Raw genomic sequence first — 24,038 nt, forward strand, 5'->3', positions numbered from 1 at the left:
CAGCGATATTTCCTAAAAACAAAAACAACTGATGCGTACTGTTACTGATAATAGCCGAGGATGGTATAATTAACAATTATTCCATGAGCGTGCGTTGGATATGAGATGGTAAATAGCCAACGAGGCGCGTAGCGCCGAGTTAGCTATAACCACTCTTATATCCAACAAGCGCGAATGGAATAATTGTTTTATTAAATTCCTTAAACTCCAAAACTTTGGAAGTACGAAATATGAGCGAAAAAAGAGAGAAAATCCTAGCGAAATCGAAAAAAGTTGATGAAGATGCGATGTTGGGTAATACCTCGTGGTCAGACAGACGCAGGCTCATCACAAAAACATTTCTTACCTTTTCATGTATTTCTAAGCTTCGAAAGTGATCCAAACTTTCCACAAAAACGTTTTTCTTTTGCTTTATACTTTCTGGTGTAAACGTTTTTACTTTAGCAACGCTAAGCGCAATCATTTACCATATAAGGTCAAACTAAGGTATATGAGCTGATAACCGAGATTGAGTGAACCAATCAGAGCACAAGAATTGCATTATCCGAGGTTGAGAATTTAATAATAGTTCATATACCATGATGGCTAAGTCAATCAAAACTCTAGAATTACATTATCCAACGATCTAGTTTTTAATAATCATTATGGTAGTCTTTTAACTTGGCTGTTAAGTAAGAGTTACGAGCGGCTAAGTTTTACTTAACCAAATATGTGCATGTGAAGGCCTAAGAACAATCTCGAGTTATTTTACTTTGCATCTCGTTAAAATCGGAAAGTTGAAACGATGCAACCAAGAGATAGGTGACTTGAAAACCATCCTTCCCACTCACTTGCAGTTTCCTGGGCTGCGCCGGGAGGTCCAAACATGTCTATCACAGCATACGATTGTGCTAGTTTACTTGAAGTATTTGAAGTAATTGTGTGTAATGCATTGAGTAAGAAAAAATTACTTGACTTGAGATTTTCCTAAGTTTACTTACATGTACGATCTGGTACACGTAGAGACTACCAATAATAATGTAACTGATAGCTGACGTGTGACTCTAAAATGTGTTTTGTCAATGACGTGTCAAAATGAATTAATTAATATCTGTACGCCATTTTGATCTTTGCAAACCATTCCTCCCATCAGAAAGCTGCAAAACTATTGAGCAAAATTTACCGTAGGCCCCGTCTTGAAACCTTTCCTAATAATCAACACTGTGACGTGGGACGTTAAAGAACCCGCACACGCTGTTTGTGAAGAGTAGGGCCCGAGAGACCCCGGTTGTTGTGGTCTGTCCTCCTTTCAAATGATTATATGGTTGGGTGAGATGAAATACTTTGTATGGACTGATAGCGGCTGCCAGAGGCACCTTTTCAAGGTGACGTCCAATCTCACCATAGGGTGAGAATAATTATGGTAAACCACCATGAGACTTTGTGACATGTGTGGTATAAAAATCCCCAAACCATAAACCATTTCAGCTAGGTACTCTCAATCCCTACAGAATTAATGAACTCGAACTCTTTTCATTCAATGAGTAATTTATTCATGTCTTCATGTCACCATGATTCCATCAAAGCTCCTACATCTCCCATACATGTAAACCACTAACAACCTAATAATTTGCTCTGACAAACAGCTAGAATCATCATCTAACAAATCTCTCTTCCATTGGTTAATTTACCCTTAACAATGTAATTAGTATGTGTAATCAAATGGCAAGGAGTGAAATTAGGAAATAATTTCACGCACGTTTTGTCAAAATTCTGATAATTTCCCGAGCCTTTAGGCCAGGGAAATTATCAGAATTTTGGCAAAACTTAAGTGAAATTATTTCCTAATTTCAAGAGAAAACCATTTGATTACCTTTCAATGTCGTGGGTGACAAATTACGCTCACAACCGTAATTGTAAAATCGCTCGAATACTTTATCCAACTGCTCGGGAAGAATCATCTCCAGGTTTTTCTCAAGGCTATTTTCGTCACACCACTTCTCAAAAACTCTCACCCAGTTAATTGTGCTCTTTCACGCATTTAAATTTTCTGCTGCTTCTTTTAATTTCGTAACTTCTTCAATGGTCACTGTCTTAAATCTAGACGCCATCTTGGCTCTGATCCAGATACAAGAGATGTTACCATGGCTATTTTGTAATTTCACATGTGAAATTATAAATTAGCGCTAAAATTTCGCATCTAAATGAAGGAGTAATTTGTCACCCAATGATATTAGGATACTAAAACAGTGGATTGCGTTGAAGGCGCACTCTGATTGGCTACTCAAACTTCGATTATCCTTTGCTATCCACCTCGGAGCAACTGGCACGGGATTTGCACCCAAAAAAGATTGTAATCATTGCAGGAATAAATGATCTTTTTGCTTCATGACTTGATATATATCCACAACGGGCCACTTTGCTTCAGTGAATAGTAACTTTGCTTGTTTGACAAAACTGAATTTAGAAACTGGCCCCTTCATTTGTCTGACATGTGGGACTGACAAATTTTGTGGTTTATTAAGGATGGTTTGAGGGCTTTTTAAAATGCCCCTGTAATAAAAAAAAAATCAGTTGACTTTTTTTCTTCAGATTTTGAAAGTGTGTTTGCTTAACACCTGACTGTCAAAATTTTGAGCTTTGATTTTTATCCAAAAGCTTTTTACTTACTTTTGTAAGTTTTGGATTTCATGGTCCGCGTTTTTCATGTTCAAAACTGTCTGATTGGACCTCAGAGGGTTGGATCCAGGGAAAAGTGACGTCAAAGGCTCACTTGCTTAAAATTTCAGGGTGTGAATGCAGCAAATTAATTAATATATATATATACATGTATGCAAAACATGAGTTTAAAAGTCTGAAAGTCCAAAACTCCTGTGCTGCATATTAATTCTGGGGCGAACACATGCGTTGCATTCTTAAACTAGTGAGCCCTTTACGTCATTTTCTCCTCAATCCAGCTCTCTCAAGAACTTAAAGTTAGTAATGGCAGACCGTTAAATAGGAAAACTCCAGTTGAAATAAACAGGCTGGTGTCATTTTGAAATCAAGGCTGATAAGTTTGGTTGCTTAGTGTTCACTTAGCATAGATTTGAAATCCAAAGTTAAGTGAGAATTGATGTTTTGGTCACATAGGCACTTTAAAGAGGTGACTGATAAGAATTTTAATATTGAAACAGCCGTGCTGAGAGTGTTAAATGGACTGATAATGTTATACACTTATTTTGCAAAAAATAAAAGAGTATGGACCACCACTGGACAGAGGGAAACTGCCCTGGCAAATGCTTCAAATGCGGTAAAACAGTGAAGAGTCACAACTGCCTGACAGGATTACGCTGTGCTTGGTGTCAAGTTACAGTAAGTTTTTATGATGCTCTGAATTAAAATGATATTGAAAAGGGAGTGAATAATAATATTGTTATTATTGATGAAGATACAATGTAGGTGTCAACAAAAAGGCGGTAATTTTGCTGGTCACCAGTTTATACAGCTGTGATCTTTAAACCTTAAAGCTTGTGGAGCTCTATAGTAAATACAAAGTAACAAAGGCAAAAGGGTTAAGAAGCCAGCTGGAAGAAGGCATCCATTTGATTATTTACAACGGTGGAGTTAAATGCCAGATCACCAAAGACATGCAGCACCCTAGTCATTGCTTCAATATAGTTGCAATTTTATTGTTTTTCGAAGCCTAGTATATATTATTGCAAAATTAATAGATTTTTGAAATACTTTGGAGTCATTCTTTCCTTTTTCTTCCAACTGAACTACCACCACAAATCGTGTATAAATAATAATAACGATAATAATAGTAATTAAATAATAATAATACTAGTTATTATTATTATTATTATTATTATTTATTATTATTATTTTTATGTAGATGTTTAATAATTCACTGGGCAACTGATGATTTTATCATTCAATCTTAAAATGGAGAAAACTGCCTATGATTACAAGACTTAAACTTGCTAAATTCATATATGGAGATTTCTCTGAAGAAGTTTAAACTCTTGTTCGTAATTCATTTACACAATATTCTCTGATACTGGTTGCATTAGCTTAGCCTTCCGAGGAACTGAAACATATCTAGCATTACAGACTACATGTAGATTCCTATAATTTGAAGCATAATTATTTACATGAGAGTTCAAAGATTAACTCAAGGTCAATCAGTGTCATGATTAATCGTTCTGCACTGCGTGGTTCCTAAATATAATGCAACAAGTTTATAAAATATATTGGATTCAAGATGTATATTCAGTTTTAATGAGTTCAAATGATTTTATTTCAGGTTCATAACAAATGTGCAACAAATGTTGTCCCAGAGTGTAACCTAGGAGAACACAGAGAACATATTTTACCTCCTGTCTCTATATCCCCGGCTGGCCTGGTATGTTGGCGAAGTGTCTTTGACAATAAATGTTTTTTGCATCCTTGTGATGCCAGTAGCTGTATTTTTGCGAGAACTGTGCACAAATTGTGTTTTCAGTTAATCCCTTTGGATGTCGTTTTAGTTTTCTTATGACAACAGTTTCAGTTGTATCGTACATGTACTTCTGTTCAAGAATTCTCTTGGAAGAGCGACACTATGGTCAGCTGTTGTGATCTGTCCTCTGTGGTGTATCATGGTTGGGAGGGTAAATGATCACAGATACGAGCTATGTCAAGCTACTCTCAAGTCCGAGGGTAAATACTAGTCTACATGTACTAGTTATGCAACGTTTTCGAGTGATATACCCTATCTTTAGGCAAGTGTGTATTATCACGAAGAAAATAAAAGTGACGAGTGGGATATTCCATGGTATACTAACCAAAAGAGTTGCATAACTATTATTTTTATACCATGCCATAGAAAATACAGTGGCCAGCAAGGCATGTTGGGAAGGTTCGGTAGAATACAGAGGCCTTCAGACAACATGACAAAAGAGGAGCTTTCCAAAGTAAACAAATCAAAGTTTTATTGATGATTTTTCAGACCAAAAAAAGGTTTCAGGGTTGATGAGAGAAAGGCCCTTGGAGTTAGTCCTGGGTTGGAAATAGCGTGGTTTGGTATCTTTATACCCATCTCAACTTAAGGTGGCTCAAAACAGTTTCAACATTTGTAAGACACTCTTTTTAGAACAAATGACACCACAACACTGTATCACGTCACGGCAATGTTGTGGTACCATGTGAAACACCGATTATTTCCAAACAAGATGTGGTCATTATTGTGATGCAATAAGTTACCTTGGCAATGGGAAAGCCCAGCAAAAACACTGTATAGTTTGGATTTAGCTGCTCATATCTCGAAAACGCACTATTTTTTCGTTGGTGAAAAGTGATCAAAAGGCCAAGATGAAACTTTCGGGAAAGTTTTAAAAACAATCGGTAATGCAGAATCAGAAACACCTTGAAAAAAACAGAATTGAGTTGCCTCTGAATCCGCTTTACAGAATTTTTTAAACTTTGCAGAATGTTTTATCTTGCCCTTCTGGTTATTTTCAGAAATAAAAAATGGGGGTCACCTAGTTCGTTTTTGAGAAATAAGCAATTAAAGACAAAATAAAGGGTGTTTTTACTTGGCTTGCCCATTGCCCCAGTGACAGATTACATCACAATAATGACTGCATCTTGTTCAGCAATAATCCTTGTTTCATTTGGAACCAAATTATTGCTAATACATGATCAATACAGTAATGCTGATATCTTCTAATAAGAACGTTACTTGAAAGTTTGGAAAGTGTCGTTCGAAACTTTTTTGAGCTACCTTAACACTTCCACCCCCCAACCGGCCCATTTTGGCAATTAAAACCATCTGGCATTGGGCGGAATAGGATCTGTGTAAAAATACCGGTATCATTTCAACTTCACTACACAGACAAATGCAATCCATTAGGTTTATTTTGGTATCTTTCGGCCTCGCACCAGCAGCAAGCATGAACTACCTACATGTGGAACAATAACAACAACTAATTGACTACGGGGAAACGATTCCCTGTGACACCGCCGGATACGAAAAACCAAAAAACCCCCGTGGGGGAAAAAACTGGAAACGTATTCCCCGATCCAATGCAATGCCACGATCCCTCCGGGGTTTAGAGGACCTCAAGTTACAAAATAATAATGATTTATAAAAGAAACAAAAGTTAATCGGACTGATGCAGGCCTAGAATGCCTCACCACGTGATGAACTGACTTTTTATAGACCTCCTACCCATCATGCCTTACACCAATCGTACCCAGACCCTTCTGTTCTCGTGCCGTCGAAATATCAATTTCTGTCTTATTCACACACTCAACCGTCAGAAATTATATACTCTTAGGAGGTAAAGGGTTAATTAATCATCATTTTTTATTCTTCTCCTTATTTAATTCACCTTTTACAGAACAGGAAAACGGACAACTCTACCCCTGAAGCTCACAGAAAAAGAGCAAACTCTTACGTCAATTTTGAGGGAATGCCAATGCAGGTCAGTGAAGTTAACAATGATGTGAAGCACGGAATTGTCTTTCCTCCCCTAAGAGTCCTTGTGACTAAATGGGTAGGGCCTCACTGGAATCTTGTAAATTTAATTTATCCAATTAAGGACTGACTTTTTCTGAGGAAAAAAAAAGGTTGTATGCCTTCAACTCCTTCGTATTTCTTCACAAGGTCATTCAATGCATTGCTTCTTATGACCTTTACATATTGGCTTTGTCAAACATGCAGTTAACAGCTGTGAGCCCGGTCGTAATGTATCTGAACCAAGTAATCCACGTTGCTCTATTAAGAGTCCTTGTAGCTCAAGGAGTAAAGCATCCACCTGAGTCAGGTGCTCAGAGGTCTGGGCTCAAATCTCGTCAAGTCCAGGACCATTGTTTTGACAAATGCTTGGCAGCTACAACAAGTTGCAAAAATAGTGGAAACACTTCACCTGCTTGCAGCGCTATTAGTTTACCTATTATCTCTCACACTGCAGCCCCCCTCCCCCCCCCTCCTTATCAGTGTTGCTAGCAAGACAAAAAAATGTTGGAAACTTAATCGATCAACATTGAAATGGGGAGAGGGGAGGGGAAGTGGGAAACGTTTAAATTCTAGATACGGTGGGTACTGGAAGCTAGAAAAGGTGTTTTTTCATGAAAGTGTCTCAACAATTTTGCAACTTGTTGTAGCATGGATTTTGGGGGGAATTTGAGACAGTCAAAATATGTGAATTGTAACTCTTGAATGAATATTTACATGTCACTTACTGTCTTGATAGATTTCTCCCCTGTACGGCACACATCCGTTAGCAGTGTTCATTAACCCCAAAAGTGGTGGCCGGCAAGGTGCAAGGTATAAAATTAAGTAAATTAATTATTTATGGTGGTGTTTTGATATTTTGTTTTTTTTTCCCACACAATGATCACTGATCCACAATCCTTCCATACGTACATATAATTTCTGTCTGTTGAAATAGAAGAGAACAGAATGGTGTGCATTTCTTGAAATGCTGGAATCTTGCTTTCTGTTGCAAGATATTTAGAATGCAATAACATCTTCAAAAGGGACATGTTTCAAGATGTGAACGTTCTCTGTAACATTACATGTTTTTGGACCTGTTGGATTTTTTTTTTTAGAACAAGCAAACCACACTTTTAAAAGGAAGGGTTACGTTTTTGCAAACGTTTGCCGTGTAACACTTATATTTCAACAGACTTAACTGATTAGAGTGTAATGTAAAGTGCTAGTTTTCAACCCCATATGAACCATGTGAGCGTTAGCCCAACTGATGGAAATGGGCCCACACAAGGACAGTGAAAAACTCTGACCAGGGTGGGAATTGAACCCACGACCTTCGGGTTAGATCACCGCCGCTCTATCGACTGAGCTACAAGGTCAGACGGGAGAAGGCCGTGGGAACTGAAGATGTTAAAGTCACGGCAATGAACATATACAAGTACAAGGAAGGGTTACGTTTTTGCAAACGTTGACCGTGTATCACTTATATTTCAACAGACTTAACTGATTGGAGTGTAATGTGAAGTGCTAGTTTTCTACCACCTTTGGTCCAAGATTTACCAAATGTTGAGAAAAGAGTGGCCAGAGGGATGGAAAATTTTCTTGAGTCATCCACTCCTTGGAGAAATTTCACGCATTTAGTAGATTTTTTCCTCCAATAGTCTGTGTCCATGTGTATTCTGACTTTTGTTTGAATCGATTTCCAGGTTGATGCACAAATTCCAGTATTTACTTAATCCAAGACAAGTCTTCAATCTTGGGGATGGTGGACCCACTCCTGGGTATGTTGAAAAAGAGTGCACTCTATGAGCATAAACAAGTAAAAATTAGCGATAGGAAAGAACGACGTTTTGGTGACATCGTCACACCATTTTCAAGTTCAAATGTATTATCTGCACTATGAGCAGAGCGTAAACTGCTTTTTTTGCAAAGAAGATGACTAGTAATTTATTGGAGCACTTTAAAGCTTACCAGCAATAAGTAAGGTACAAAGCATATTAGTATCTCCCAACTAGTGGACTAATGCAAATCCTGCATTTTGATTGGCTACGCTACCAGAGGACTATTAGTAATCGTCCTCGAGTAGCGAAAAGCGAGACGCTTTCTTACGTTTTTTCCCAAATAAATATATTTTTAACTTGCATTTGCTAACTGTATTATTGCCTTTTCTGTCCGACTAGTTGGGTGATACTAAAACAATTAGACCCTTCGCCCTCAAGGGCCACCACGCAAGGGTACGGGTCTAATTGTTAATTATCTGAGATTCGCCAACCAACCACCTAAATGAGCATGAAATTGCATCCGTAGGAAACTCGAAAAAAATCCGAGTTCCAGATTGGATTTGAACAGAACCCCACGTGACGACTCTCTGTGATCTAATTGGATGCTCTAACTACTGAGCTACCCGGAGACTCAATCAGTGATGTGCAAGGGTGAAATGTGGGTCTTTGACTTGAACTGCACCACGCAGTTGCAAAGTCAAATAACGACTGACAGCATAGCTCATAACTGCATCGTACAATCACCTTAAAACATATAGAATAACAATAAAGTAATATTGTTTTAAGATTAACCAAGCCTGTAGCTGTTTTGTTTTATTTCAGATTAAAGTTCTTCCAAGGTGTATCTGATTTTCGTGTTCTTTGTTGTGGGGGAGATGGCACAGTTGGTTGGGTGCTGGCAACAATCGGTGAGTCACCTAAATTAATACAACTGTACCACCGATCCGTTGACTCATTTGCCTAGTCACAGAACAAAATTGCTAACAAAGCTAGACACCTGGCCTCGGTTGTTCAAAAAGTGGATAACTCTATCCACCAGGTAAATCACTATCCAACGGATTAACAGTAGCAAAATCGCTTAAGCTGTCCACCTTTTGAACAACCAAGGCCTGCCCTATAAAATGATATAATGCTTGGACTTTAGAGAATTGGATCAAAACTGAAGGGGGCATTTTTCAGTCTACCTGTAGATCAAATTTTATGAATCGTAGCGGTATTACATATATACAGAGGCATGTCACAGATGTCTTACTGTATAATCCAGAGATGGTAACAGCTTTTTTAGGAGGGAAGGAGTGGGATGTTAGTCATATGACCTGCAATTTATGCCGCACTGGTTTTAGAAAAGACTGATAGTGACGATGATGATGATGATGATGATGTTGATGTCATTTGGGATGAAAATAGTGACACGGCAGCCGTAAAACTTGCGTCGTATAAGACAAAATTTTTTAGAAGGTACTGATGACGATGATAAGGAGGAAGAGGATGGCGATGAAGAGTCATAAAATGAAAAAAAAAATGTTTTTTTGTGTTTCACTAGATAAAATGCAGATAAAGATGCCGCCACCGGTGGCTATATTACCTCTTGGTGAGTACTGACTTTAGTTAACTGCTTTTGTGCTCGGAGTAAAAAGGTAAAGTCTGCTTACGAGCTAAGTGGCCCATGAGGCCGGAGCTTATCCCGGTTTCTGTAGCATGAAGCGACTAGGACTATTTCTACTTCCCCCTGGATGGGATGCCAGTCCATCGCAGGGTTACCCCCGGAACGACTAAACACTTAAAATAAAGTTCCTTTCCCTTTCTTTCCTTTCTCCCCATTGACTTGATTGCTGAACTGTTAAAGAGGTGAGCTGAGAAAGCGCATGGTTAGCCTCAAGTCAAGTCTGTTGTTTTTGGGCTTTTTTTTACATCTGCAATTACAAATACTCATTTTTTAAAACAAATTCTATCTCTACAGGCACGGGAAATGATTTAGCAAGATGCCTAAAATGGGGAGGAGGTAATAACTGGAAATCAATTAACAATAATAGACTAGTATAAAACTGAAAGTGATCTTCATTTTAGATTCAGGACACTTTTGTCGGGAAGCTGGAGAAAAGAGTTATGCATGGTTTATGTTTGATACACAATTGCTATATCATTTTACGTAGTAAACTTCAGGGTAGGGTGGTTGGGCTGACACCAGAAGGGTTATGGTCCGTATGGGGTTAATAGGGTTGGGTTGGTTGTACTAGAAATGATTCATTAGCCTGTGTACAGCCGCCCGCTCTCCGCGAAAAAAAAAATCGGAGAGGAGCGTCTGTGATTTACCGTTGATAATCGTGTTCCATATCACGTGATTTTTTCTGGAATGTGTGGAAAACGATTTGATTGGTTTTTACCCATCGATCATTACATCATTGAAACAACGAGTTTTGATTGGCTTTTATTTTTATTCTCCACATCAACACCGTGAGAACCACCGTGAGAGATATTACGATGAGTTCGTTCGTGTGTACTTTGAACAAGGTACAAAATACGAATAAAAATCTTTTTGATTGTCAAAGAGGTTTTTCCTTTTAAGTACGAGCGGAATTGTTATCTATGGAGTGTAAAGTGGAAATCGATTCGACGTACATTTGTAGGAATTGTTGTCAGCGCAAAAGAAACGAAAGCGCTCTTCACGAAGTGAATATAGCTGTATTCAAAAGATTGTCCACTCGAAAACGTCTCCCGCTATTCCTTACCAGTCAATGTAATCCCAACGCCTTGCTCGGACCAGCCTAGCCATTCTCAAGCACAATCTACAAAGCGTAATGCCCTGGAAGATTTGAGATGTGAACACATCGAGGAAAATAACAGCTCATCGGCAACGATCTGTGCTGCTCTGAAGATCAGAGCCGTACCCGGTTGGAACGCTTGCAAATACATCCTTTCCTTTAAAGAGTGCTTCTATGCTATAAAACCAACGTATCTTAAAACTATCGGAGACGCTCTTCAATGCACGTTTGAAATCTACCTCATTGACCACCATTTTGAGAATTTAGCTCCAACGAAATATGAGCCACGCAAATTTTGGTCAGCGTAGATCACTTAATAATGTATGCAAAATTATTCTGGAACACGATTATCAACGGTAAATCACAGACGCTCCTCTCCGATTTTTTTTTTCGGAGAGCGGGCGGCTGTACACAGCCTATAATTCATTAGTGAGACGAATTAACATAAAACAATGTGTGACGGGATCGGTGGATCATTTTGTCCAGGAAGTGTTGCTAAATTTATCATTTGCTTTGAAACCTTTTAACAGTTTGAGCGATGGGGTAATTCGCCATCAGGCCCGGGTTGCTCGAAGCATGATTAGCGCTAACCAGCGTTCAATACCATGGAAACCTATAGGTTTTGACACCTGTTAACCAACGGTTAGCGCTAACCAGGCTTCGAGAAACCGGCCACAGGTTGTGAAGAGCTTGTCATTACGATCGGATTGAGACGCTTAAGATATACAACAGCTCAGCTCAGGTGTGAAAACTATGCAAGGTTGCAATGGGGTTGTGATATAAGAGTTGGTTTAAGTATTTTTAGTAATGCCTGCTCGTTGGAGGAAGAATTTGACGAAACAGAAAATTTGACCACGAAGTACTCATTTTTTTTGTGTATTTTTACTTATTTCTTGGAGACCGTACGGCCTAACAAAGGTGTTTCTGTTCCTGTTGTTTCGTCATTTTAGGTTATGAAGGCGGTAGTTTATCCAAAGTGTTGAGTTTAATTCAAAAGAGCTCAGTTGTAAGTCTGGACAGGTACTTACTCTAACGTCTTACTGCCTTGTGGTTTAATTTAAAACTCTTTCAATATCCTGTATAAGTTGTCTTCTCGAAAACCCGAAAATCGTTTTTTTCCCCAAGCGAGTCAGTAACCAGATAACTGAAAATGCCTTTTACTTATGGAGTATCACGCTCTTTATACGAACGAAGAAAAATGTGAAAATGCTAATGTGCAACATGTGGGGTTTCCAAGCGATCTCCTAGTTTGATCATTAGAAGATTATTTTTCGTTCTTCTGGGCATGTGAACCATGACAGGTAATCAAAAACCTTAAGTAAGTAAGGTAACAGATGGGCTTGGTTGGGGGATAGTGTAGTGATGTCATCGTGTAATCACGTGACAAAAGGACGGCAAATGCGCGGGACATTATCGTGCATGCGTGAGAGCAGGGAGGACGAGAAGTTTGTATTTCAAGGTTGACTTTGTATGCAAGGTTTTACTGTATAAATATATTGTAACAAAGCTACGCTACTTAAAGATACTACAGATAGATAGTCAATCGTCTGGGGCAAAAATGCAATTGTTATGGCAATGTGATCCAAAACCCGCGTACCGGGTCTGTAAAATGAACGTAGCGTGCAACTCTAACAATCAGAGAGCAGTGGCAAGGCTTTTTGTTTAAAAACAAACGCTTTCTTCTTCTATTCGTCGTTAAGAGGTATAAGCGTCAGAAAGACTAAAAAGGAAAAAAAATACTTCACTTCCGCTTTGAAGGGAGCTTGCGAATTTTTGGGCCACCGGAAACGGAAATGAGCTGTCCCCCCCTCCCCAATCCCTTAGCTTGCTCAAGTTCCGCGCTCATCCTAATTATGGACGCCTGCGAGAACTCGTAGGAATTCAAAGCAGAGAAAACATTGAAAGAATAATTTTATTTACATTTGTGGTACTGTAATGCATTTTTTAGGTGGTCCGTTTCGTTCTCGCAAACCAGTACAGAAGACGCTGGTGGAGACCCACCTCCCTTAGACATCATCAATAACTACTTCTCTATTGGAGTGGTAAGTAATCTCCGTGAAATTTATTTTTGAACGAGGAAACATCTCTTCCCGAAATGTTTCCCCGTTTGTGCGCAAAATTCGCTTCCCGGAGAGAGCAGAATTGTTTCTTTTTCATGAACATTTTGCTTCCAGATTACAGTTCACATAACCGTTCACAAAGCGGCCAGGTGAACAATCCAAAATTATCACCACCAACCGGCTGTGCATGTACCATCAACGCTTGGCACAGTAATATTAAACCCATGCTACTTTGAACCGCGATGATGGCGGTCTTCTACCTAACACCTACTTGCACCTCATTAATAAGAATTGACGCTAATTAGTGAGGTGTAGAGCGGTTTTCAATTGAGTGTCGAAAGTAATTAGCAAATTGCTTTGGTTTTGCATTACATCACTCAGTGATTGGTTCAAATTCTCGCGCCACTTTTTCAACCGATCAGAAAAGAAACCAAAACCAATCGTGGCTCAGTCGCGCGTGCACATTTTCCCGCGCTTTGTGTCGACTACGTGTAATTACTTCGAGTTTTGATTGGTTTACTGGATTGTCTCCGTCCTTTTTGATTGGCCAAAGTAATTACTTTGGTTTTGGTACTACGACACTCGATTGAAACTCGCTCTAAAAGGACTTGTAAAACAGCTTTAGATCCACACCCCTGAAGAAGACACTAGGCAGCAGTGTCGAAACGTCGTGTCTTGAGCTGTAACTTTTTACGTTGCGTTCATTTTAACCCGGAGTAGCGTGAAACCTGTTTCATTTTGCTTCTTTTGCAAATGTTTGCAGGTTTGCAACGACCGGTGTTCTTGATGAGCAGGGATAGCCTGTGTCATCCACTGAAGCAAATGAACCTTTCATCAATAGGGGGTGAATAATTCGTAAAAAAATGTGGCAGCGTGAAAACAAGAAATAATATTGGCTCCACTGACGCCCATCCGATCTAATTTTTACTTTGAGCCGATGCGTGGTTCCATTGAAAACAAAAACTGTCGAAAGTAAAGTCACGTGGTAACTCTTGGGGATTGGTCCTCTCTATAAGCTGTTGTCTGGTTTCAACACCTGAGTCTCGTTTTTGTGTGTGATTACGTCTGTAACTGCCCGCAATTCATCAATTTCCTTTTACATTACTCGTCTGATATATCATCATTAATTTCTAGGATGCATCTGTGGCGCTCAAGTTTCATTTACAAAGAGAAAAGAATCCTGAGAAATTCAACAGCAGGTTGGAACTCGTTCTTTTTAAAATACTTCCTAAAGCTTTAAGCTCCTCCTTCCACAGGAGTGATATTTTGTTTGAAAACGCAGACCTTCCGATGTGTTCGCAGGGACACAGGCTATTGATTAAGTCTAGTTAAATGAGACTTTTCTGCCTACAGGCTAAAGAACAAATTCCGGTATTTCGAGTGTGGAACATCCGAGACTCTTTCAGCTACGTGCAAGAATTTACACGAGGAGATTGAGATCATTGTAAGTAGTCCGTCATTGCATTTTCTGTGGTACTGTTTTGTAGAAAGTTACGAACTTGTAAGCGAAGATCAAGGACAGAGAGAGCCAATGAACTTAGCTAACACAGGTAACCCACCAAACATTAGTGGAAGGCGAGTCCTCACCACAGGGTAACCTGTTCACCTAAGCAATTTTATCAACATAGTACACGGCGAATTGACGACATGAGAGATTCTAAAAGCTGACGTTTCGAGCGTTAGCCCTTCGTCCGAACGAATCGGAATCGCTCTGACTACGGGCTAACGCTCAAAACGTCAGCTTTTAGAATCTCTGTACGGTGGTCAATTTACATTATCAACTCCGTTGATAAAACCAAATTTTTGTATTCTACTTCCCCACAGTTTCTTTAGAAACTACCCCCTTCATTCATTTGACGACATGAGAGGAAGCCGTTAACTGAACTCTAAAATAGCCTATTTTTGCTCTCTTGAATAGCCCCGCGTGAAGTTTGCCCAAGGTAATCAAAATGTTATTGTGAACTATTTATGCGACCGCCTTCTCGCATTTTCAACGTTATCTTAACCTCATTTTCCCATCAGGAAGACTGGCTTTTAGCCGGGTTTTAGCCCAGTTTGACAATATTTAGCAATAGTTTATCAGACGTGTCATCTTTTTATTGTGGGAGGTACTAACTTGAAAATCCTTTCATATGAAAGTTATTTCCTCCTCGGATATCAAAACGTCAGTCAACTACATTTTCATGTCAACATCAGTGTCCAAAAATGCAAGATACCACAAATAACAATAGTTTGGGTAGAGAAGGAGCAAGGGTCTCACCCTGAAGATCAAGGCCAAAGTATTTTGTAATTGTGACTGATTGAATCGTGGCGATTGTAATTCATTTGCTTTTGGTATTTTTCAGTGTGATGGTGAACCGTTGCTGCTTCCTCAACTGGAAGGGATTGCTGTTGTCAATATTCCCAGTGTGTACGGTGGAGCGAATCTCTGGGGTGAAACTGATAAAAAGAAAGCCAGAAAATCTCGAGCAAAATGCGGAGGTAGAGCCAATGATCTGGATTGGGCTGTGCAAGGTGAGCCCAGTAATGGAGAAATTTGAGTGTGAAGTTGATTTGTGTTGCAGAGACCGTTATTTCTTGGTGTGGGTTTTCCTTCAGGGAACGTTGTGTTGGACAGAAGAAGCAGACGAAGTTTATATTGTCCCTATTCTCTTATCATAGTCATCATCATCATCATCATCATCACCATCATTAAAACACACTAACGTTTTTCGGGTAAACGTGTAAAATTGAAATTGAAATTTCGGCTGTGTTGGTCTGACGAAGGCTGTCACCAGTACAGCCGAAGCGTCAATTTCAATTTCACGCGTTTTACCCGAAAAAAGGGTAGTGTTTTTTTAATCTGACAAAATGCGCTAAAAGCCTCGAGGATACTGTGGCCATCATTATCTCATACAAAATTTACTCTATACCATCAACACCAACATCATCATTAGAAGCAGCACCATCAGAATAATTATCACAATAATACTAATGATGATGATAATAATAATAATAATAATAATAATAATGATGATGATGATGATGATGATGACATCATCATTAGAAGCAGCACCATCAGAATAATTATCACAATAATACTAATGATGATGATGATAATAATAATAATAATGATGATGATGATGATGGTGATGACATCATCATTAGAAGCAGCACCATCAGAATAATTATCACAATAATACTAATGATGATGATGATAATAATAATAATAATAATAATGATGATGATGATGATGATGATGATGATGATGATGATAATAATAATAATTGTCATCGTTATTATCAAAATCGTCGTCAACTCCACCGTTTTCATCGTAATCTTCTCTATCGTCGTCATTTTCATCAACAAGCTTAACATGCTTCCAGCCTAAAGAACTGGTTGTGGTGATGAGTTATTAGGGAGCTTAAGCACCCACGTTTTTGAGACGCGGACGGCAACCGGAAGCGAGCTGTTTTCCTTCTTAACTTGTCTTCACACAACCACATTTACGTTGTCAAGTATATTTTCGCCATTAGAGATGATTAGTATAAAAATCTGGGTGACACCACTGTCCTGGCACGCGAAACGTTCTCTTCCGGTTGCCGTCCGCGTCTGAAAAACGCGCGTGCTTAAGTTCCCTAATACAGGCATTGCGAGTCGTTGAAACGGTCGAAAAGCCTGTCGGTTGAAGGTAAACCTTTAAGGCTTGTGAATTAGAAGTGAATTTTCTTCATTCTTTTGTTCCTTTGTCGAATGAAGATAAGAAATGGAATGAAGCTCAATCAGAGTCAGGATGGCTTACTGCGTCGGCATTAGATTCCATCCACCAAAACCACCCTGGCAGAGAGAGAGAGACTGAGGTTGAATTCAAGCACACTTCGTGACGCCTTGTACGTAGTACTTCGTGTCAAGCCACCTTCACATTAACATTTAGAAAATCTATACAGAAAGTATCCCAAACATTCATAAAAGCTAACCTAGGCCTAGAAACTTTTCTCTAGTCCTAATTAGGCCTACGGTTAGCTTTTCTGAATGTTTGGGATACTTTCTGTATAGATATTCTAAATGTTAATGTGAAGGTGGCTTGACACGAGGTACTACGTATAAGGCGTCACGAAGTGTGTTTGAATTCAACTTCAGTCTCTCTCTCTGCCAGGGTGGTTTTGGAGGATGGAATCTAATGCCAACCGGCTTAGTGGTTCCGCATCTCCCACCTCTGTGACCCAGGCTCAACTCTCGGCCTCGAGGTCGTATGTGGGCTGAGTTTCAGTCGATCTCAATCTGACTCCGAGGGTTTTTCTCCGGGTACTCCGGTTTTCATCCCTCATCAAAATCGGCTCTAGATCAGTAACATCCAGGCGGATACCCTCGTATAGGGCTAACCTCTGGTATATCTGCCTTTCATTGTATTGAATGAATAAAGTTGGTATTATCACGCAGGTTTGAACTTGTGATTTGGTTTGTTTTAGACATCGGAGATGGACAACTGGAGGTTGTTGGACTTGAAAATTCTCTCTATGTGGGACAGATTATCGCGGGTGTAAGAACGCATGGGCTGAGACTGGCACAAGGCTCATCCATCACAATAAGGTAACCACAGTCGTAACAACTTGCGATCATCATTGTGTCCTCAAATCGACCGCTACATTTTGGTAACGGGTTGCGGGATATCGCAGTAGTCATAGCAATAGGCCATTGCCGAGTTCATGTCTGCCTCCTCTTCAAAGCGAGTCTAAGTGCGAAGTTTTTGGGATGGTAATTAGTTCTACTTTACATCTGGAAAAAGCAAGTGAAGCTATGATCCTCGCAGTTATGAACGCAATTTTTTCAATTGCGCAAAATTTTCCAGGCTTTACGCAATTGCAAAAAATGCGTTCATAACTGCGAGGATCATAGCTTCACTTGATTTCATAACCACAGTTCATATATGATCCATTTCATATATCATTTCGTCGTTGATATGGAAAAAAAACTAATTTTCGTAAGAAAAACTTCGCGCTTAGACTCGCTTTGAAGAGGAGGCAGATATGATTTTTTTTCCGGAAATGGCCTGTCGCCTTCCACCTAATAGCGTTCGATTCTCGGTGTTCAGTCATGAAACATCTTTGAGTGATATGACAGATTTTTTTTATTTACCCAAGTGAAACGTCGCGGGTTTTTTTTTTTTTTTTGAGATAAAAAACAACCAAAAGAAATGCCATACCGATTTTTATTTTATGCTTTTCAGCCTTTTAAAAATCGGAATTTTCACTTCAGGGGGATACAAAACCGCGCAGTGAAAAGCTGTTTTCTATTTTCACCGGGGCCCGGTTGTTTTTGGCGGTCACGTGTTACGCCGCTGACCTTGCCCGCATATAAATTGAGTTTCCCAATCCCCACATGTACTCAGTGTTTTCGTGAATTGCTGGAGGTCTCGCGGACCAACGACCCTCCTTTCCGCAGCTGTGACTTTGACGCTTGCATTTCTGGGGCTCTTGCTCCCTCTCACCTCCGGAGTCACCTCGTTTCCCATAACTTAACAATGCCCGGGGTGATTAAGAGTGAGGGCCCCTGTGGGAATTAGTAGGGAGCTTAAGCACGCGCGTTTTTGAGACGCGGACGGCAACCGGAAGTGAGCTGTTTTCCCTTTTAACTCGTCTTCACGCAACCACATTTACATTGCCAAGCACCTTTTCTCCGTTGGAGCTGATTAATGTAAAAATCTGGGAGACACCACTGTCCTGGCACGCGAAATATTCTCTTCCGGTTTGCCGTCCGCATCTCAAACGCGCATGCTTAAGCTCCCTAATTACTGCTTCTCTCAACCTTCTGTGATCGGATATCTCTTTTGTACTCTCTGTTTATCAGAACTAAGAGACTGTTTCCAATGCAAATTGATGGAGAACCGTGGATGCAGCCTCCAGCAGAGGTAAGAGAGACCAGCAAATTTCTGGACACCTTATTAACGATCTGGATTATTCATTAAGTCATTTCAGATCCGATAGGCTACTTTTAAGAATAAATAAAGGGGGTAGCTTCTAAAGAAACTGTGGTGCTGCGTCGGTGGGGAAGTAGTACACAAAAATTTAGTTTTATCGTTGATAATGTAAATTGGCCACCGTACAGGGATTCTAAAAGCCGACGTCTCGGGCGTTAGCCCTTCGTCAGAGCGAATCGACAAGCAAGCAAGGATTACGTTTTTGCAAATGTTGGCCGTGTAGAAATGGAAATGGGCCCACACACTTGCTTGTACTTGTACGTGTTCATTGCCGTGACTGTAACATCTTCAGTTCCCACGGCCTGCACTCGTCTGACCTTGTAGCTCAGTCGGTAGAGCAGCAGTGATCTAACCCGAAGGTCGTGGGTTCAATTCCCACCCGGGTCAGAGTTTTTCTCTGTCCTTGTGTGGGCCCATTTCCATGTATAGTAGGGCTATATGTGGTAGAAAACTAGTACTTCACATTACACTCTAATCAGTTAAGTTTGAAACAAAAAACCTATTATGGTGTTTTTGAATGTGGCCTATGACCATAGCGTAAAGGAGTTTTTTTAAGGTGGTGTGTATTTGAAACATAAGTTTCTGTGCACCCTCCAACAAACTTCAAGCTTTAATTATCACCAAGTGTATATTATTACTTTTTTAATCTGAGCGAAAATAAATTTCATAGAAATGACTTTGGCGCCTGAATTCATTTTGAAAAGGAACTCAACGTGGCCAATTCTTCATTAGTTTCTTATTCACATCGATCTTTTCTTTAGATTCTGATAACACACAAGAATCAAGTCCCAATGCTCCAAGGACCGCCACCAGTAAAAAGCTCCTTCTTCTTATTCAAGAGACCCGTGCGAGATCCAGAATTGGAAAGTGAGATTTAAAGTCAACACACTCTTTATCTCAACTAAGAGGAAGACATTTGGACAATTTGAAAGAATATATTATAACTTAACTGTTTCAAATCGCGCTATGCACTAAAGGCAAACACTTCTTGGCTTCGTTTTTAAAGTGAAGGTGAGTCTGGTTTGATACGGTTGCATTCACTTTCTTGCTTTCTGAACGTAACTCAGCGTTCTTGCTCGTACTTCTTGGAGTCAAGTTCTCCTCTGCACGATTTTAAGCGAGAACCTCAGGTTCGCGCGATACCTTTTGAAGGTACTACCGGTTTTTATCTGTGCCGACCGCTTTGGCATTTGACGAATAGACCGTATTCGTATTCTCAGTATTGGACTGGAACTAGCTTGCAATGGAGGCTAATACGGGGGAATATATTAAAATGTGTTTGTATTAGCCTCCATTGCAAGCTAGTTCCAGTCCAATACTGAGAAAATCAATACGGTCTATTCTCCACTTACCGCTTATTCATTCTGAAGAAAACGTCGTAACAGTATAAAGTGCGATGTCATGTGTTGAAGGCTGTTTGCATGGATAGATGGTCGAATACCCAACGCCATACCTGTTCTGTTGTCAGTTTAACTTACAGAACGTTGTTGTTGGTTCTACGTAGCACCTAATTCTTCTTGCGAGTGGATCTTGCTAGCATTAAGGCCATTCTTACACTGTGTAAGCTACCTGCGCTACGGATCTTTCTCCTGCTTCACTTGAGCAAGCTATAGGTTTGCATGTTGCTTCATTGCGATTTCTCCCGGTTACTGCAACTCCATTTCGCGTTTCATTTGGAATTACGCAGGGCGCAACAAATCGATCATTGAAAACGTAGTCGATAATACTAGACATTTGTCAGTTGTCGTTAAAAGTCGATAATCACAAGATTATCAATCGGCTAGGAAGTTAATGGCAGTAAAAAATCCATATCGAAACCTGTACGGCTTAAACGAACCGTGTCTTCTGCAAAATGTCGTTTTTGATGTTTCAATACTTGTCGATTGAAATCGATCAAAATTGAAATTCTATCAAAATCGATAATCACAAGAAATCGCGTGATTGATTTTTATCGACTTCATATTTGTCGATTGATCAGTATCGATTTTAATCGACAACGGTCGATTTTTGTCGACTATAGAATAATCGATTTGTTACGCCCTGAATTACGTTGTTAACAGTAAAAGAGAAAAGTGAGGAAATTTATGTTCCCCGTAGTCTCCTCTTTGGCCTTTCCCCCTTCCTCCTCCATGCAAACAGTCCCGTCTTTGGTTGGCTTACGTAGCTGCCAAATAATAGGGAGCTTAAGCACGTGCGTTTTTGAGACGCGGACGGCAACCGGAATTGAGCTGTTTTCCCTTTGAACTTGTCTTCACACAGCCACATTTACATTGCTAAGTATCTTTTCTCCGTTAGAGATGATTGGTATAAAAACCTGGGAGACACCACTGTCCTGGCACGCGAAATGTTCTCTTCCAGTTGCCGTCCGCGTCTCAAAAATGCGCGTGCTTAAGCTCCCTAATATTTGTAGACCAATCACATCGTAAGTTTTGAATGATGGTAGCAAAGTAGGTTTAGGTGTGTTGAAAATTATTTGTTTTCAAAACGTCAAGATGTAATTCTCACGGTAAATGCATTTTAAACAAATGCCCGTAGAGAGGTAGAAGCGGCCTTTTTAGATAAGTCCGAGATTGTTTAGGTCGAGATTACCTCAGCTTACAGAATCAATGTATTCATATATAAAAGGAGACTTGTTTTAACCGAAAAAAAAAACCGATTTAATAAGGCCGCCCACTCACAACCGAAATAGCGCCACTTATGGTCATTTCGTGTCAGCTTGCCGTTAGGAAACTTAAGGTGATTCAAACCAGAGACGGTCTTGTTACAAGAATTGTATCTACAGCACAGTTTCACTTAACAGCAATGTTATGGTACCCTATAAAACATCAATAATTTCTAAAAAAGATGCGCTCATATTTTTGACCCTATAGGACGCCATGGCAACAGCAAAACCAATTACAAACACCCTATATTTTTTCTGTAAACGCTTATATCTACCAGACGAAGTCGATGACCCTCATTTTTTACTTCTGGAAAATAAACAGCAAGCCAAAATGAAACTTTCCGCGAAGCTAAAAATACCGGAGCGGGTTGAGAGCCACCTTGCGCTTTGGATCTGAATCCTATCCAGAATTTTATATATTTTGTCGCAGAGTTTGAAGTTATACTGCGAATCACTTAACAGCAATAAAATGGAGTTACCCTGTTTGTTTTTAAGATGTCCGAATTTAAATTCGAAAAATGTTTTCAATGTCGCTTCTATTGCTGTGGTGACTTGTTACTTAAAAAACTGAGCGCATTTTGTTAAAAATAATTTTTGTTTCATATGGTACTATAGCGTAGCTGTTATAGGTAGTTTGCAACCAATGATCAAGTAAACAGACAACAATGTAATGTTGCGAAGCGTGATCATCAACATGGCGGTGATTACCACCTAGCGTGACATTTAGCGTTTGTCACGCCACATATCACGCTAAGCATCGCAGGACCTTAAAGTGTTGCATGTATTTTCTTTTTGTTGTGTCAGCGCCATGGCTGCTTTGTACAATGTGGTAATAATGCTGTTGATCGGCATGAGACAGCAGCGAGCAGCTGCTCTGCTGTGTTGTCATAGAGAGTGTTATTTATTCTTAATATCAAATATAAAGATAACGCGTTAATATTAAGAGAATCTTGGACAAAAATTGATAATTTAGCAGTGGCGCAAGTGCATTTTAACCCTTTTACCTCTTAGCATAAAAACGTAATTTATCCTCTGAAGTATTTCGCGGTTGCATTGAGCAATGAGCAATGGAAATCGTATTCACCCCGTTAGATCCTGATTGACAAAAGCGTGAGAACCTGAATAATTAGTATTCTGACTTAGAATACCATAAAGTGGTTTCAAACGACGGTCGGAAATTTAACCCAGAGAAAGGACATTGGCCAACGGAAAGACGAAGGCAGTCAATAATTAGGCCAATCACAGGTCGAAGCAAATAAGTGTGCGAGCTCTAAGAGCGGGGACTGAACGCGAGCGAGCAAGTCACGGCTGTTTTTGCTTCGGCCTCTGGTTGGCTGCGAATGCGTCAGACTTTCAAAGCATTCACTTAGCGACAAAGGAAAGGCCTGTACTTTGGAAGCCGCTCAGTAAGAGCCTTTGCCAATTGGTTAAGGAAAATAAAGGAAGTTGTTTTATGGCGTTTTTCTACCTATCACCTCTCATCAAAAGACCATGTATTATTTCGTAGCCCCGTTATTTTGGATCGTCAGGTAAACCTTTCTTTCATCGAAGAGGAAAATATGTATGGCCCGGCGCTTTGGAGATCTTTTTCACTGAAGGAGATGAAAGGGTTGAGTTTTCTGAAACTATACGTACAATAGCAAGAGACTGAATTCAATTGTGGCTGCATCTGGCCCTTAATTTAAGCCTGGTTAGAAAAAAATGAGTTATTAACCAAAGGAAATAATAATCCAATGAAGTTGGAATATGAAGGGACTACTCATAGCTAGGTAACTTAGGGTACGTTCGATTGACCGTCTTCCGGATAGGAATACATGGAATAAAAGTAAAAAACCCTTCGTTTTACGGAGATTCACATTGAAATTTGCAAACTGCTGCAATGCTATTTTAAACATATCTTTATTATCCTTGTTGCTTCAAAACGCCAGACATACCGTTTTAAATCACCGCCCCAGGTATTCTTATTCCGGAATAGGGTCAATCGAACGCACCCCTACAAAGGGCTTGGTAATGTACTGGAAAATTAATAAGTTAAGCATGTCATAAGAAGACTTGTTTGATCTAAGTAGCGTTATGTGAAAGGAAAGGGAAAATTTCCAGGGCTGAAAGCCAAGCAGTAATTTGGAATTGATTAAGATGTAGTTCTTGTTGTAAGGGTCATTTTCCCTGAATCTTCTGAAGTTCCTGAAACTTTTCATGACAAAAGCTGCTCACATTGCAGGACACATATTGTTTTAAAGATAAAGGCTTCTCTTTGGATCAATATTTTCGGTTGGTTGGGTTTCTCGTGTTTTATTGTGATTTTTCAACAAACAAAGAATGGCGACTAGTCTCTCTCTCCATCGCATCTGTGTTTGTGTCGTCACGCTACACGTTGC

At 39.7% G+C, this 24,038-nt stretch overlaps 1 protein-coding gene across 2 annotated transcripts in view; it reads left to right on the forward strand.

Annotated features, from left to right (window-relative positions):
* The window catches only part of LOC138036996 (diacylglycerol kinase beta-like), a 57,520-nt gene extending 33,595 nt beyond the window's left edge, over window positions 1-23,925 (forward strand). For both annotated transcript variants that reach the window (XM_068883019.1, XM_068883022.1), the window contains 16 exons: window positions 3,217-3,333; window positions 4,268-4,366; window positions 6,345-6,428; window positions 7,200-7,273; window positions 8,146-8,220; window positions 9,043-9,128; window positions 9,764-9,811; window positions 10,181-10,222; window positions 11,933-12,002; window positions 12,931-13,024; window positions 14,177-14,241; window positions 14,396-14,486; window positions 15,388-15,556; window positions 17,491-17,611; window positions 18,869-18,929; window positions 19,760-23,925. In XM_068883019.1, the coding sequence (XP_068739120.1) occupies window positions 3,217-3,333; window positions 4,268-4,366; window positions 6,345-6,428; window positions 7,200-7,273; window positions 8,146-8,220; window positions 9,043-9,128; window positions 9,764-9,811; window positions 10,181-10,222; window positions 11,933-12,002; window positions 12,931-13,024; window positions 14,177-14,241; window positions 14,396-14,486; window positions 15,388-15,556; window positions 17,491-17,611; window positions 18,869-18,929; window positions 19,760-19,876 (1,413 nt within the window). In that variant the 3' untranslated portion in view covers window positions 19,877-23,925. The remainder of the gene's footprint in view (window positions 1-3,216; window positions 3,334-4,267; window positions 4,367-6,344; window positions 6,429-7,199; window positions 7,274-8,145; window positions 8,221-9,042; window positions 9,129-9,763; window positions 9,812-10,180; window positions 10,223-11,932; window positions 12,003-12,930; window positions 13,025-14,176; window positions 14,242-14,395; window positions 14,487-15,387; window positions 15,557-17,490; window positions 17,612-18,868; window positions 18,930-19,759) is intronic.
* The last annotated feature ends 113 nt before the right edge of the window (window positions 23,926-24,038 follow it).

This window comes from Montipora capricornis, chromosome 1 (genome assembly GCF_036669925.1).
Source record: "Montipora capricornis isolate CH-2021 chromosome 1, ASM3666992v2, whole genome shotgun sequence".
In the NCBI taxonomy this organism is placed as follows: Eukaryota; Metazoa; Cnidaria; class Anthozoa; order Scleractinia; family Acroporidae; genus Montipora; species Montipora capricornis.